The 15,796-nt window shown below is 39.1% G+C and overlaps 1 protein-coding gene across 1 annotated transcript; it reads right to left on the bottom strand.

Annotated features, from left to right (window-relative positions):
• Positions 1 to 5,040: 5,040 nt before the first annotated feature.
• Positions 5,041 to 15,530, bottom strand: LOC124105683 (PC-esterase domain-containing protein 1B-like). Its single transcript, XM_046462934.1, is given in 4 exon segments — positions 5,041 to 5,579; positions 5,582 to 6,238; positions 10,469 to 10,621; positions 15,479 to 15,530. Coding segments are annotated over 4 exon segments (1,401 nt in total).
• Between the last annotated feature and the right edge of the window lie 266 nt (positions 15,531 to 15,796).

Raw genomic sequence — 15,796 nt, forward strand, 5'->3', positions numbered from 1 at the left:
TGTGTACAGCTAAAAATATTTTAAAAAGAAGAAGAAATTGTCAATGTGGATCAAAAGACATAACTATATGTTATGTACAAGGAACTCACTTTAAATACAAAGATGTATGTATATGTATGTATATGTATAAATAATATCCAGAGTATACAAAGAACTCAAAAAATTAGACAATAAGATAACAAATAACCCAATCAACAAATGGGCCAAGGAGCTGAACAGACACTTCTCAGAGGAGGACATACAATCAATCAACAAGTACATGAAAAAATGCTCACCATCTCTAGCAGTCAGAGAAATGCAAATCAAAACCACCCTAAGATACCATCTCACTCCAGTAAGATTGGCAGCCATTATGAAGTCAAACAACAACAAGTGCTGGCGAGGATGTGGGGAAAGGGTACTCTTGTACATTGCTGGTGGGACTGCAAATTGGTGCGGCCAATTTGGAAAGCAGTATGGAGATTCCTGGGAAAGCTTGGAATGGAACCACCATTTGACCCAGCTATTGCCCTTCTCGAACTATTTCCTGAAGACCTTAAAAGAACATACTACAGGGATACTGCCACATCGATGTTCATAGCAGCACAATTCACAATAGCTAGACTGTGGAACCAACCCAGGTGCCCTTCAATAGATGAATGGATAAAAAAAAATGTGGCATTTATACACAATGGAGTATTACTCTGCATTAAAAAATGACAAAATCATGGAATTTGCAGGGAAATGGATGGTACTAGAGCAGATTATGCTAAGTGAAGCTAGCCAATCCCTGAAAAACAAATGCCAAATGTCTTCTTTGATATAATGAGAGAGAACAGAGCAGGGAGGAAGAGCAGGAGGAAAAGATTAACATTAAACAGAGACATGAGGTGGGAGGGAAAGGTAGAGAAAAGGGAAATTGCATGGAAATGGAAGGAGACCCTCATTGTTATACAAAATTACATAGAGAGGTTATGAGGTTATGAGGAGAATGGGAAAATAAACAAGGAGAGAAATGAATTACAGTAGATGGGGTAGAGAGAGAAGATGGGAGGGGAGGGGAGGGGGAATAGTAGAGGATAGGAAAGGTAGCAGAATACAACAGTTACTAATATGGCATTATGTAAAAATGTGGATGTGTAACCGATGTGATTCTGCAATCTGTATTTGGGGTAAAAATGGGAGTTCATAACCCACTTGAATCTAATGTATGAAATATGATATGTCAAGAGTTTTGTAATGTTTTGAACAACCAATTTAAAAAAAATAAAAAATAAATATATATTAAATATAAAGGGACAGAGAAAAATATGATAATAATAATCAAAAGAAACTTGAAGTAGCTCCACTAATTTCAGTCAGGGTGGACTTATAGCAAAATACATATTCTTCTCAACTTACATGGGACATGTGCCAGGAATCTTTGGGCCAAAAAATGGATCATAAAATGTATTTATACATTTAAAGATGAGAAATCATACAGTCTTCTTTCAGTTCATAATTAAATCAAAATAGAAATCAATAACAGAAACAGCTAGAAAATTTAAAAACATTTCGAGGTTAAACAATGTTTGTATTCAAATCTCAAATGAAAATACAACGTATCAAAATTTGTGGAATGCAGCAGAAGTGGTATTTAGAGAGAAATTATAGCATGGATACATAAATTAGGAAAAAAAGATGTAAAATAAAGAATCTAAATTTCTAGGTTAGAAATTCATAAAAAGTAAATTAAATTTAAAGTGAAGGAAAGAAACAATAAAAGAAAAGAAATTTTAAAAAACTGACAACAAAAAAAATAGAGAAAAATCAACAAAACCAAAAGCTCTTTCTTTCAAAAAAAATCAGTAAAAGTCTAACCAGCACATCTCAGACACAAAGAGAAAATATATATATATTATTATAATTAATAAGTGAATGAGGGGACATCACTACAAATATTATGGATATTCAAAGGATACCTTAAGAATATTTTTGAACAAATCCATGACCCACCCAAAATTTGATCACTTAGATGAAATGAACCAATTCATTGAAAAACAATGTCTGCTAAAACTCACAAAAGAATAAATGTAAAATCTAAAAATTTAAAAATTTTAATCAATAATTAAAGATCTTCAGAAATACTGGCGGTATAGCTCAGTGATACAGTGAACTTTTAGCATGCATGAGGCCCTAGAATCAATTCCCAACACCAGTACTAAAACCAAACCAAACCAAACAACAGCAACAATAACAAATATTCCAAAACGGAAAACACCAAGTCCACAAGGGGCTACATATGTCCACTGGTGAATTATACCAAATATTTAAAGTGTAAATCACACCATTTTGTTAGGATCTCTTTCAGAAAGCACAAGTATGGGAAATACTTCCTAACTCATTCTATAAGGCCAGCATTACTCAAATACCAAAACCAAAAACATTACAGGAACACACATATATTCTATAGATCAATATCTCTCATGAAGACAAAGACAAAAAATTCTCAAAAAAATATTAACAAATCAAATCCAACAATGTGTAAACAAAATAACAGAATTATACCTCATGACCAACTGGGATTTATACCATATATGTAAGGTTGATTCAACATTCAAAACCAATTAATATAATATATCACATCAACAAGATAAAGAAGAAAAATCACATGAGCAGATTAATAGCTGCAGAAAGAGCATCTGACAACAGCTAACACCCACACATGATAAAGACTCAGCATATCAGAAAGGGGATTTTCTTCAACTTGATGAAAAAAGTCTACAAAAACCCTACCACTAATATCTTACTTAATGATGAGAAACCAGAAACTTTCCCACTAAGACTAGAAAGGCAACAACGTCTCCTCTCACAACTCCTTTTCAAAATCATACTGAAAGTCCTGGCTAATGCAATTCGAAAAGGAAATAAAAGGTATGTAGATTTGGAAGGAAGACATACAACTGTCCTTGCTTAGAGATGGCATGACAGCATGTAGAAAATGCAAATAAATCAACCAAGAAAATGTCTGAAAGGAATAAGTGGTTATAACAAGGTTGGAAGATATGAGGTAAATATACAAATATCCTTCACTTTCTTAAATACTGGCAATGAACAACTAAAATTTTAAATTAGGAAAAAAACCCTCATTTACAATAGCATCTCCCAATATGAAATGCTGAGGTATATATCTAACAAAATATGTACAAACCTATATAAGGAAAACTAAAAAACAAATAAATCAAAGAACTAAATAAACGGAGTGATTGTTCATGTTCAGTGATAGGAAGACAATATAATCAATGTGTTAGTTCTTCCCAACTGTATCTGTAGATTCAATGTAATCCCAACACAGATTGCAAGCTATTCGTAGACATAGACTTAGACTACAATTTTATGTGGAAAGGCAAAATACCTAGCATAGCCAACACGATTTTGAAGAACTAAGAGTAGTACTGACAGTACTTCAAGATTTACCTATTTTATATTCTTTCACAAATATGTATTTGTGAAAGAATAGAAAATAGGTCATTATTACAGAATAGGGAGCCCAGAAATAGCATGTGCAAATATCTTATCAACTGATCTTTGGTAAAGAAGCAAAGGTAATACAATGGAGAAAAAAATAACGTTTTAAATAAATGGTACTGGAATTGAACATCCATGTGCAAAAAAAAAAAAAAAAAAAAGACCAAAAATGCTGATAACACCAGGCTTGAATGGATACAGAGCAACGGGAAATCTTACTCATTGATGGGAATGAAAAATGGCCCAGAAACTTTAAAAAGTCGTAATTTGGAAGTTTCTTCTTCTTCCTTCTTCTCTTTGTCTTTTCAGTGTTGGGGATTGAACCCAGATTCTCTCATGCTTGCTAGGTACATTTTCTACCACTGAGCTACAACACCAGTGTGGCAGTCTGTTACAAAACTGAATATATTCATACTACAGGTCTAGCAATAGCATCCTTGATATTTATTTAAGCATCTGAAAACTTACATTTACACAAACACCTATGCAGATGTTTACAGTCATTTTTTTGATAATTACACAAACTTGAAAGCAACCAAGATGTTCTCCAGTAGATGAATAGATCAATAAACAGAAGCACATCCACACAACGAAATATAATTCAGTGCTAAAAATAAATGAGCCATCAAGCCATGAGAAGACATGGAGTAAACTTAAATGCACATTACTAAGGCAATCTGAAAGGATATATGTTGTAAGACTCTGTATAACATTCTAGAAAAGGCAAATAACAGAAACAGTTATGGATCCATGGTTTCCAGGAGGGAGGGATGAGGACACAGAGCAGAAAGGATTTTTAGAGCAGATACGTGTCATTAAACATTTGTCAAAACCCACAGAATTCACCACACCAAAAATGAATTCCAATGTAAATTGTACAGTTGGGGTCATATGATCCATCATCATAGATCCACCAATTATACTGAATGTGCCATCTGATGTGGGATAACGATAGTGGCGGAGACTGTGCCTGTGTGGAATCGAGAAGTTTCGGGGAACCCCACCCAAATTTGCTGTGATTCTTTAAAAAGTCTATTAAAAAGAAAGATGCTAGGTACTTGATGAAATTTAGTAACGATTTTGTTCTAGCAGAAAAATAAACACTTTGCATTTGTGAATACTTTTTTTAAGGGCCAGGCAAATGTTAAGAAAATCTGCAAGGCAACTTATTGTGAAAGCTTTGGAGGTTAAGTTCTATGAACACAGCAAGAACTAATGGTGATACTGAAGTCTTATAGAAAGGTTTGCAATTTTTTTACCTTTCTGTTTTTTTTTTTTTTTTTTTTTTTTAAGGAAGAGTATCAGTGAAGAATACTCCTTGAAGACACATTCAGCTAAGGCTTTTTTTAATTAGTGGAGTACTTTTTTATGGGGAGTTCATTTCTGTGTGGGTGAGGTGCTCTGGGTCTGGGGCTCCTCTCCAAGAAGTGGTGTGGAAGCACTGGCAAAGAGATTTTTGCGTGAGGCTCTTTACTGATGAGAGTAAGCAGCTTGAAGAACCGAAGGGTCATTGAAGGCCATGTCCCAGTGCAAGTGGCCTAGGTCTCAGGCTGGCTACTCTGGCCTTGTCTCGGGATGTGCATGGACTCGTCTCTCTGTGTGCCTTCCGTGGCGGCTGCGTGGGCCACTGGGGTGCCGCGGTGGGTAAGGCGGAGATGCATGGCCTGAGCGCTGGGTGGACACTCGGCAGATGGGGCCCAGCCTTGGTTCACGGGCTACCACGGTGTGAGCTTCCCTGGTATAACTGACTTGGCGCGTTGAGGAATCAAAAAGTTGCTGGAGCTGCAAAGGTGGATCTGAAGAAAAAAGGGTGCTGTGATGGTAGTGTGGGAACAGGGTCTGAGCCTGGGGAAAAGGCACAGAAGGTCGCCAAGGGGGAGTGGGTGGGAGCCAGGAAAAGGCTGGTTCTCTTGGGTCACCTGGATTGTCTTGGGGCTGCCTCCTGCCTGCCGGTCCTGCACGTCTGCCTACAAGCGAAAGGTCATCCCTGATCCACCTGCCCACTGGGTGGTGGCCTGGGAGGTCCACACCCCAGGCATCTACCACGTGGGCCAGCAGGAGCTAGGAGAGGTGCCGGTGCGCGCCTCGTCCGAGTGCACGCCATCTGACTGCCGGTGTTGCCCCGCGTGGCGGAAGTGGAAATGGAGGTCCAGCATGTCGAAGCCACGCCTGACCGCCTTTGTACAGCTGTAGAAGTTGGCCTCCATTACGGCTTTCCGCAGGCTGGTACAGCAAGTCTCGCTTTCCGAGGCAAGGAAGACTCCAGAGACGACTTCTGACATAGGCAAGGCTGTGTTCCACACCAGGAGGCAGGACTGGGGCAGGACCTGGTCCAGGCGCCGGAACAGGCTCTCCACGTCCTCCCGGTAGCTCCTTTGGAAATCATGGCCATATCTGGAGAGGTCCCAGAGGCAACAGTTCAGGATGACCACGTCGGGGGCATGCGGGCCCCACCGCAGCTCTCCCAGGATATCCCCGAAGTAAGGCGAGTACGCACGCTTAAGGAAGTAGAAGCGCACCAGGTGGTGGCTGGAGCAGAATTGGCGAACCTCGCCGTAGTGGGGGCTGTTGTGCATGCGGCCCCACCTGCCACCCTCCAGCAGCACGTCACGCTCAAAGCTTATTTCGCCCCTGGTCTTCAGCTGGCAATCCTTCTGCAGTAGGAGGACCAGGTCCTTGTACACCGCCCGCTGGATGGAGTCCCCCATGACAACCGCGAACTTGTTGTGAAGCAGCTGCCTGACTTCGCAGGCTCACAGGTGGGCCATGGTGGCCGAGGGCAGGATGGGTGGCCGAGCTCCTGTCTCTTCTCAGGGCAGGTCAGAAGACAGCACCGGAGAAGGGCAGACCCTCAGAGCAGGAGAGGGTCGATTTGGCTTATGCTGTGAGGAGAAGCGAGGTGGGGCTCCCTTGGGCCCTGCAGCTCTCCTCAGCTGAACTGTACTTCACCCCGGGACGGGACTTGACCTCTGAACTACCAGGACTCCTGAGCTCCCAGGCTCCACCTGGTGGAGCGGAGGCACAGAACCCCAGCGGGTACCCGCGGCCCCATATCACTGAGGAGCGAGGAGCTAGGCTTTCACATAGCATGGCCTGAACTCAGGGCACAGCCAGTCCATACCCTTCTCTTATCATGCCAATATTTCACTAATGGGGTCCATGCTCCATCTAGATGCCTCTTCTTGCTGTTGCTGCTAACTCTTTCTGTGCGTGTTCCCATTTCTAGTTGAGAATTTCTTCAGTACTGGCTTGGTTCTCCTTCTTAGCCAACTCCTGTATTTGTGGCATTTGGGGAATGTCTCTATTATGGGAAGAACACCACTTCAAGGGATAGAACCCAGCCTGGGGACTGATCAACTGCTAGGATGTCCACCCAGTGGTTGGCAGAACGAGTGATTCCTAGGCAAACACTGTAGGACCCAACTATTTAAGGTATTTACAGCCAGCTCAGGTGTATTCACCTGTACTTGTAAGACAATTCAGAGATCCCTGTGTACCTTTATGCACTTTCCATGGGCCACTGTCTTGGAGAACTATAGTACCTCAGAACACTGGACAAACAGGCCATTTGAAAATGGCAAGGTTGGAATTCTCCTCTCAGTCTTACTGTCTGAAGGAGACATTCTTCCATTCTCTGAATGCCAGGCAACCACTAAGCCATTGTCCATTGACAGAATGTTGCCATTTCAAGAGTTCTATGCAAATGAAATTCTATATATGTCATTTGGGAGACAGGATTTTTTTACTCAGTATTGTTTTCTGGAGATTCACCAGAGTGTTCACTTTATAAACTCTGACCACCTGTTTTCTGTACTAGGAAGGGATTTTTCCAGTGATATAAATATTTCAATATTTTGTTACTTTTTTATTGCTGAGTGCTATTCTGCAGTATGGATATACCACAGCTGGTGTATCAAATCTCCCACTGAAAGTTTACAGCGTTTTCAATTTTTAGTTGTTAAAAAGTGTACTGTAGGCAAGTTTGGTGGCCCACACCTGTAATCCTAGCAGCTTGGGAGGATGAGGCAGGAGGATCACAAGTTCAAAGCCAACCTCAGCAACTTAGTGAGGTCCTAAGAAAATCAGTGAGACCCTGTCTCAAAATAAAATATAAAAGGGATGGAGATGTGGTTCAGTGGTTAAGTACCTCTGAGTTCAATTCCTGGTACAAAAAAAGAAAAACAAAAGTACTGTAGTAAGCATTTCTGTACAGGTTGTTGTGCAAACAGAGACTTTTATTTCTCTGGGATAGACAAAGAACGGTGATTGCAGGTCTTGGGATGGTTGTGTAGTTGGTAATTTAAGAAATGATCAAACTGTTTTCCAGAGTGGCTATACCATTTCATATTCTCATCAGTAATTATTGAATAACGAGTTTCTCTCTGGGCTATAGATACTCATATCCTGTACATTTAAACCTTATAATCTTTTGTATCCTTGCTCAAGCAAGTCCACTCCAGTAAGTCAGATAAAGAGAATTCCCCCCCCCCCCACCCCCGGCCATGCCTTCATGGGTTCTGTCTCCCATTTGTTAGAATTTGCTCCATAGAGTTTGGCTTAACTCCAGTGTTGCTTTGTTGTCTCATCTTGGTCCTTTAGCAGTTACTTAGAAAACCCAGCAGTACAGTATTTCACTCATGTATGGAAGCAGTGAGAGGAGCCTGATACTTAAGGCATGTAACTGGACAAATACATGCAGGGTGTTTAGGTTGTTCTCTTGAGATCTAAAATCTCAGCTGTCATCACTAATTGTTTCATATTTATGAAAAGGGAAGTAAGAGGAAGAAGACTTTCTTTTTCATTGAGGTTCTATAATTAATTACTTTGATATTTTTGTATCATCTACTCTTGCTCTGTGTAGGCATTCTCTGAGTATCAAGAATCTTTGAGGATCTCTTTGATAGGCCCCTTCTACTTAGGGTATCCAGGGTCATGCTTTACTGACTCTATTTTCTCCAGTGATCAGCTCCTGAATCTGCTTTTTCTTTTGTAGTATTTTCAGCTATCATCAGAATCTCTCAATTTTCACACTGCAATTTTTTTTTAAAAAAAATTTTTCTGTAATTTCACTGTAACCAGAAATAAGAAGAAAGTATTTTTTCTGGTTTATCCATCTTGAACTGAATGCCATCCATTTAATTTTTTGGTTGTGGAAGCAAATATATGATCTTGTACAATTTTTTTTTTTTTTTTTTTGCTAAAACTTCTAGGTTGCCTACCTGGTAGCAGGACAAGTAAATTACTTGTAAGGTAATTTTTACCCTAGTTCAGTGTATGACTTTATGAATCTATGGTTAGAAAGTTAAACAATAACTTCTTTACACATTAACAGAAAATTTTTTCTTATCTTCATCATCTTTTCAAATGATTCTCCAGATATATTCACTTTAGCACCTACATATACAAACAAACAAAACAAAAAGAACAAGAAAAGAAAAATGGAAAAGAAAAAACAACTTTAAATTCATAAATTATTTGTATTTGCATGTATTTGGGGTCTATGATCCAAATGCTTTTGTCTTCCTCTGAGCTTTTAAGCTTGGGGTATAATACTACTTTGTTTCTTTTTTCCTTTGTCTAATAGCAGATTTGGTTAAATGTTAGCATTAGAATATCTTGATTCTTCCTATGTCATAAAATGCAAATTTCCATTAAACATTGAGATTTCAATTTATTCACTAAATGAAGAGGATGACCCAGTTTAAAGGGAGTTAAAACTTTCTTCAGATTGTCAGAAGATATAAGTAAATGGTTTTTCTTTAGTCAGAGAAATAAAAAGTCTTAAGATTATTAAAAACAGACCTGAAGCCAAATATTATAAAGTATTGGGTGGGGAAAGAGAATTGTACTATGTATGAGATTTATAAAGATACCTATGATTCCAAATAAAACCATAAATGCTAGTCACAGCCTGCTTTTACATTCTACTATAACAGTTTCACTACCTAGATTTTTGGGTTTAAAAGTTGAGTTTATTCTGGGTGTAGGAATTAAAGAGTAAACAATATAGAGGGTAATCTAATATAAGGAAGGCACCAGGATTGAAGATTTAGAGGCATTTACTATAGTAAAGAGATGAGCTCATTGGGCAGAGAGGCCGTTCCTGCCAACCTATGTCTTCTTCCCCTCTGTGTGTCTCGGAAGCACCATATCCCTCATTATATTTCTTTGCAACCTTAACTGCTGCCTGACATTTTGTTAATTATTTGTTTATTATCTACTTATTTTATCAGTTTAAGCTCCATGGGAAAATGGCTTGTTTCCGTTTATTGATGTATCTCTAGTTCTTAGATAATACTGAGTGTGTGACTGGTTCTCAATAAATGCTTGTGGAATAAAAGAAAAAAAAATTAACCATGGAAATTCATTATTGGAAAAGAGCTTTAAAAACAATTCTAATGCTTGTGTTGCCTAATTAACAAATCTACTGAAGAGTCATCCAGTCTAAGTTCTTAAATTCATTCATGTTTAGTTATGGGAAACTCAGTTTGCCATAGCCATTAATTTTGTCCTCAGAAAATTGGACCATTATAAGTTTCTCTCTGGTTTTTTTTCCTTAAAGACTCTGCTTTATTCCTGAGACATTAGAGGATAATGATAATACTCTTCCATATGGCAATCTTTAATATTTTTGGACACATTTAGATACTATTAGTCTCCTGAGTGGTCTCTTTCTAGCCCCAAATCTCTTCAATTACTACAACTAAGGCATGAGTTCCATTTGTGTTAGCATATGACTCAATACTAAAAGAGGCATAATAACAAAACAAAGAGAATTCAGAAGCATGTCCCCATGGTCCAACAAGAATTTATTTGTATGATAATAAAGTGGATCCCAGTTAAATAATTCCCCCTTTTCCTTTCAAAGGATAGTGAGCCTTTGATTCTAGGATCCTCTATCCCTGGTAGATTCTGAACTCTGCACATTCTTGTGGAGGGTGCAGGGGAGAATAGAGAATCAAGAGTTGTCCCATCCACTCACATCCCTTTGACCCTGTGTATGCCCCTTTTGTTTGCTGATTGAGCAGTCGTCTGGATACCACCATTTTCAAATTGTCATTTACATCAGTTATTGAAGCCAGACTGGCTTTTGTGGTTGGTCCTAATTCATAAGTCTCTTCTCCATGTCTAGATTCTTTTGTCAGAATGCATCACAAGTCAAATATGACATTGAAAAGTAATCCCAGTTTTCCAGGTGTGGTTTAATCAACACCATCCCAGATTTGGATTATCACCTCCTTTGTTACATTAATGCTGCCTGAAACCTAATCTGCTTTTTTGGAGCATTGGCCATGCTCATGACTCACATTGACTTTACCTTCCACTAAACTCAACTGAGTCATTTTAATACACAATAAAAATTGTCTTCCCTGTCCTAAACCTATGCCTCTGGCTTTTAAAATTTGAGAGCAATTCTGAAGACTTATTACTGTTACATTTATTCTGTTGTTCCATTTGGCCAGAATCTTTTTATTCCATTGCTGCAGCCTGTCAAAATCTTTTTGGATTTTAATTCTTTTATCCTGGTTACTCAGTATCTTCCTTAGCAGTCTGCAAACCATGCTTGATCAGAATTTTTTCTATATCTGCACTCCATAGTGAAAATACTGAACTAGATAGGACAGAAGAAAGGGATTGTGGTGCATGTACACCTCCTTTCAGGTTTTCATTTCTTCAGTATTCCATGGCCTTTGGATATAATTGTTTAACCTATTATTGATCCACATAATTATGTTTACTTCAAGGACACATTTTTTTCCATATTATTCAAAAGAAGCTTCTGAAAAATTGCATCAGACACCTTTCTAGAGTCCTTATAAACTCAGCTTACCATGTTTCATAGCTCTAACAGCATAACCTTGCAAAGGTATGTGGGATATTCTCCCTGTTTCTGCCAGTTCACTCTCTGCACTGCTTTGTCCTGGAAGCCATCTGCTGTGTACTGATTTAGCTAGAATCCTTTGTCCTGCACTGGCAGGAGGCTTCAGGAGAGCAGGAAATAAGATTACCTTATGTATTTCCCCAGATCCTCCCTTCACAGACCATTAAGAGTTCAGTCTAAGCAGCTTAGTTCTTCCAAAGGTTACCGTGTCCCTCCAATGGACTCTCCTGAAGAGATAGCCTTTCTCTCCAGGTTTTCTCTCCAGGTTTTCACACACATCACGTCCCCTGCTCCTTCAAACCAAAGGATCAAGGCCAGCTGCATGGACTTGCAACCTGTGCCATCATACAAAGCTCCATTCTTGATTAATGATGTGTGGTCCCTGTCTTGAAATTCCTAATCATTTTGGAATAAGGCAACTTGCAAATTATGCCGTCAGTCTTGCTATGGATAGTACCAGTTCCCCACGGTTCTTCACTATCCCGCCAGGTTTTTAACCCTGCCCCATGCTTTTATGGAATGTCCCTTTTCTAAACTCTAGTCAATTATACTCTTTTGTTATGTGTGCCATCTGTTCCCTGCCAGGGCCCTGATTAATACACAAAGAAATAAGGTGAGTCAGATTTGTTTTTGTGAGCCTTTGTTGGCTCCAGGTGATTGTTGCTTCTTTATGTTCTCCACACCTATTCCTTCATATAAAAAGGATTCTAAAATCTTCGCTGAAATCAATTTTGTTCCATTTTTCAGAATTGGTTGATATATTCTCCTTTGCTGTTCTGATAGTTCCCCAAAGACCACCAGCAATGTTTGGTTTAATGATCTAATTTGCAGGTTCTTTAGAGACCTTTAGAGAAAATTCAGGATCAGAAATTTACCTATCCTTCCGCAGCTAGAGTGCCAATTCCCTCTTACCAACACGTTTTGTCACTTTTCAATCCAAGCAAAGATTCGTTTTCTCTTTGTCATCAGTCAAGGTATTATTGACATCAGAGAATATTCCCTTTGCTACCTTCTCCTTGCTTTGATATAAAGTTTGAAAGATCTTTTTTTTCCAACCTCCACTTATTTGCTGCCACAGACTTCCTAAAACTATGAATTCTGTGCCACCTTCTAGTAGGAGTTCTTCCTTTACTATTTGTTTCATCTGATCTTTTGAACAGGTGGAGAGGACAAAAATATTACCATACAAATTCACAGACTTACATCAGCCCCCACGCTCTTCCAGTTCTAAGAAAGAAGGATTTCTGTATTGTTCCTATATCTTTATGGCTGGGCTTTTGTCATTCTGAATGGGGTCCTCAGAACAGAGAAAGACCAGATTACTTTCAAAAGAAAAAGGCTTAGAAAAGAAGTGATTATAGAAATTCAAGTTTGGACTAAAATGCTAAAGGTATTAGGGAGAAAGTTACAGGAAATAATTCAGAAGGAGGTTGGTGTCTATGAAGCAACTGTCCTGAGAATGGAGATAGCAAACAAGAGGCCTGCCTTGCCTTGTTTTGCCACATTTGTCTGTTCAAGAGGCTCCTATATAGATCTGAATCACTTCTCAAAGCTTTCTTGGTGGTTACTGTGTTGCATATATCACCATGCTCAGACCAGCCATGGGAAGGGCCAGTGATGTTTATATTGTATATATGTTCCTTCAAAATCTGAGCTCAGTAACCACATTGGTTTCCTTAAAATATCTGGGCCTTTTCTTCCTCTGTGGCTTCATTATTTGCAATTACACAGTTAGAATTACATTTATGTGAACTCCTGAAATCATCTTCCATCTCAGTATTTCCTGGCATTAAAAAAAATCAAACTTACATTAAAAAAATAATAATAAACATCCTAAAGTATTGGTAACCATTCTTGCAACCTTATTCCATGGGATACACTTCCTGGCCAATTTTACTTTTAGCAGAATATAAATTCTGCTAAATTTTAGGCAGATTTTTAAAAAATTTATGGTAAATATATAGTAAATGGTATTTATTATTGTCTTAATCCATTTCTTGCTATCATAATAAAATAGCTGAGATTGGGTAATTTATAAAAAGTGGAGATTTGTTTCTTACAGTTCTGGAGGCTTAGATGTCCAAGGCTGAGGGAACACATCTGCAGGGACCTTCTTGGCTGCATCATGGCATGGCAGAAAGTGAAAGGGTGAGAGAGAGGGAGCAATATAACTTGCATCTCCATCTCTTTGATAATCAGCATTAATCCTCTGACCTAAACACCTGCTATGAGGCCCCACCTCCCTAAACTGTAATAGGGGGATTATGTTACTAAACATGTTTTGGGAGTACACATTTAAACTGTAGCAATCCGACTCTGGCCCCCAAATTTATGTTCTTCTCACATACAGGATACATTTATTACATCCCATGAGCCACAGAGTCTTAACTCATTAGAGGACCAAAGCCAAAATCCAGAGTCAGATATATATAAAACTCAAGGCACAATTCATCCCCAGGGAAATTCCCCTCCCATTGTGCTCCTGTGAAAGCAACAAGTTTACATGCTTTAAAACAATACAGTAGTGGGACAGGCATAGGATGATCATTCCCATTCCAAAACTCGGAAATAGGCAAGAAGAAAGGGATAACTGATTTCAAAGTAGGTCCAGAATCCAATAGGAAAAATCACATTAAGTCTTAAACCTTAATAATAATAATAATAATAATAATAATAATAATAATATTCTTTGATTTCATGTCTTGCATCTTGGGTCACTAGAGTAGGAGTTGGATCCCAGGGTTTAAGGTAGCCTGCATGCCTATGGATTTGCAAGTCCGTCTAGCAGCTTTTCCAGGTTGAAGTCTATGCCTAGAGATTTTACAAGCTGGCATTGCATACTGTGGCCCTGCAGTTCTGTGGTCTCATGGACTGTCCCACTCCCTTATTTCCCCTAAGCATTGCCCTAGTGGAGATTTCTATGGTGGCCTTGCTACTGTAGCTCCTTGTGGGGGCTCTGTCTAGTGTTTATGCCCCATGACAACTCTCTGCCTGGACCCCCAGGCTGTTTGAGATGTCCTTTGGCATGTAGGTAGCTGTTGCCATGGCCCCACAGTCTTGCATTCTGTGTGACTACAGAATTAGCATTGCATGGATGCTGCCCAGGATTAGTGCTAGTACCTGCTGGAGCAGTAGGTTGAGGTGTACTTGAATCATTGCTGGGGTGATGAGGAATTTGATCAGAGTATGGAGGCAGCACAGGGCACGAGTGCTGAGGTTCCATGAATGTATCTCTAGACTTGCCCTCAAGGTCCTAGCTTGCTGGAAGGTATCAGAAATGCTTTTTCCCATTGTCTTGGTGAGTAGAACCTGGATTTCCTTTATCAGTCTCTGTAGCAAATGGATGCTTGGCCACTCCATTAGTATTGTCAATTGAACAAGCGCTTTTTTTTTTTTTTTTAATTTTTATGGGATGAGATATTTTTAAATCTTTCCATTTTGCTGCCCTTTTAATTATGGATTTTAACTTTATTTCTCTTTTCCCTCATTTTACTATTAGTGGTTAAAATAAGCCACCATGAATACTTTCTGTTTACCTATTTCTTCTATTAGATATCCTAGTTCATTCCTGTCTTAGTCAATTTTGTGTTGCTGTAACAAAAATACATGAGATGGGGTACTTCAAAAGAAAAGAGATTTATTTGTTTAGGAGGCAGAAAGTCTAAAATCAGACAGCCATTTATGTCTGACCTCTTGTACGGGCTTTCTGGATATATGATGGCAGGGTAGACAGTATCAAGAGGCAGGAGTGTGTGAGGGAGTGGAGGTGTCATGCATGATATGGGACAGGGCCAGACTTGCTCTTTTATAATGATCTGCGCTTGTGGGAACTAATCCATTCCTGCAAAATTTACATTAATCCCTTCTTAAGGGCATTAATAATCCAATTACCCAATTGCTTTCCACTAGGCACCATTCCCTAAAGGTTTTACCACTTTTCAACATCACCACCCTGGGGACCATGCTTCCAGCATGTGAGACTTTGGGGAACACACTAGATCCAAACCATAGCTTTCACTCTTAAGTTCTACCTTCCACAGTGTCCTAGGACATGGATGTAGTTCTGCCAAGTTTTTTGCACTGTACCACAAAGATGACTGTCTCTATTACCCTTTTTCTCATTTCCATCTGAGACCTCATCTGAGTGGCCTTTATAGTCCATACTTCCCCTAACACTATGATCATGACCACTTACATAATCCTTGAGAGATTTAGATTCCATTTATACCTCTTCTCTTCTGAGCCTTTATCACAATTACTCTTGATGCTTCATTCATGGAAATCTAGACTTTTTCTAGCCTGTTCCTCCTCCAAATTCCTCCAGGGTCTATCCATTGCCCACTTTAAAAGCCACTTCCATATTTTCAGGTATTAGTAATAGCAACATCCTCATTTCTCTGGCACCAATTATTTGTCTTAGTATTTCTG

The sequence above is a fragment of the Marmota monax genome, unplaced genomic scaffold (genome assembly GCF_021218885.2).
Source record: "Marmota monax isolate L192 unplaced genomic scaffold, Marmota_monax_Labrador192_F-V1.1 WCK01_AAM20220418_F8-fsc00136, whole genome shotgun sequence".
In the NCBI taxonomy this organism is placed as follows: domain Eukaryota; kingdom Metazoa; phylum Chordata; class Mammalia; order Rodentia; family Sciuridae; genus Marmota; species Marmota monax.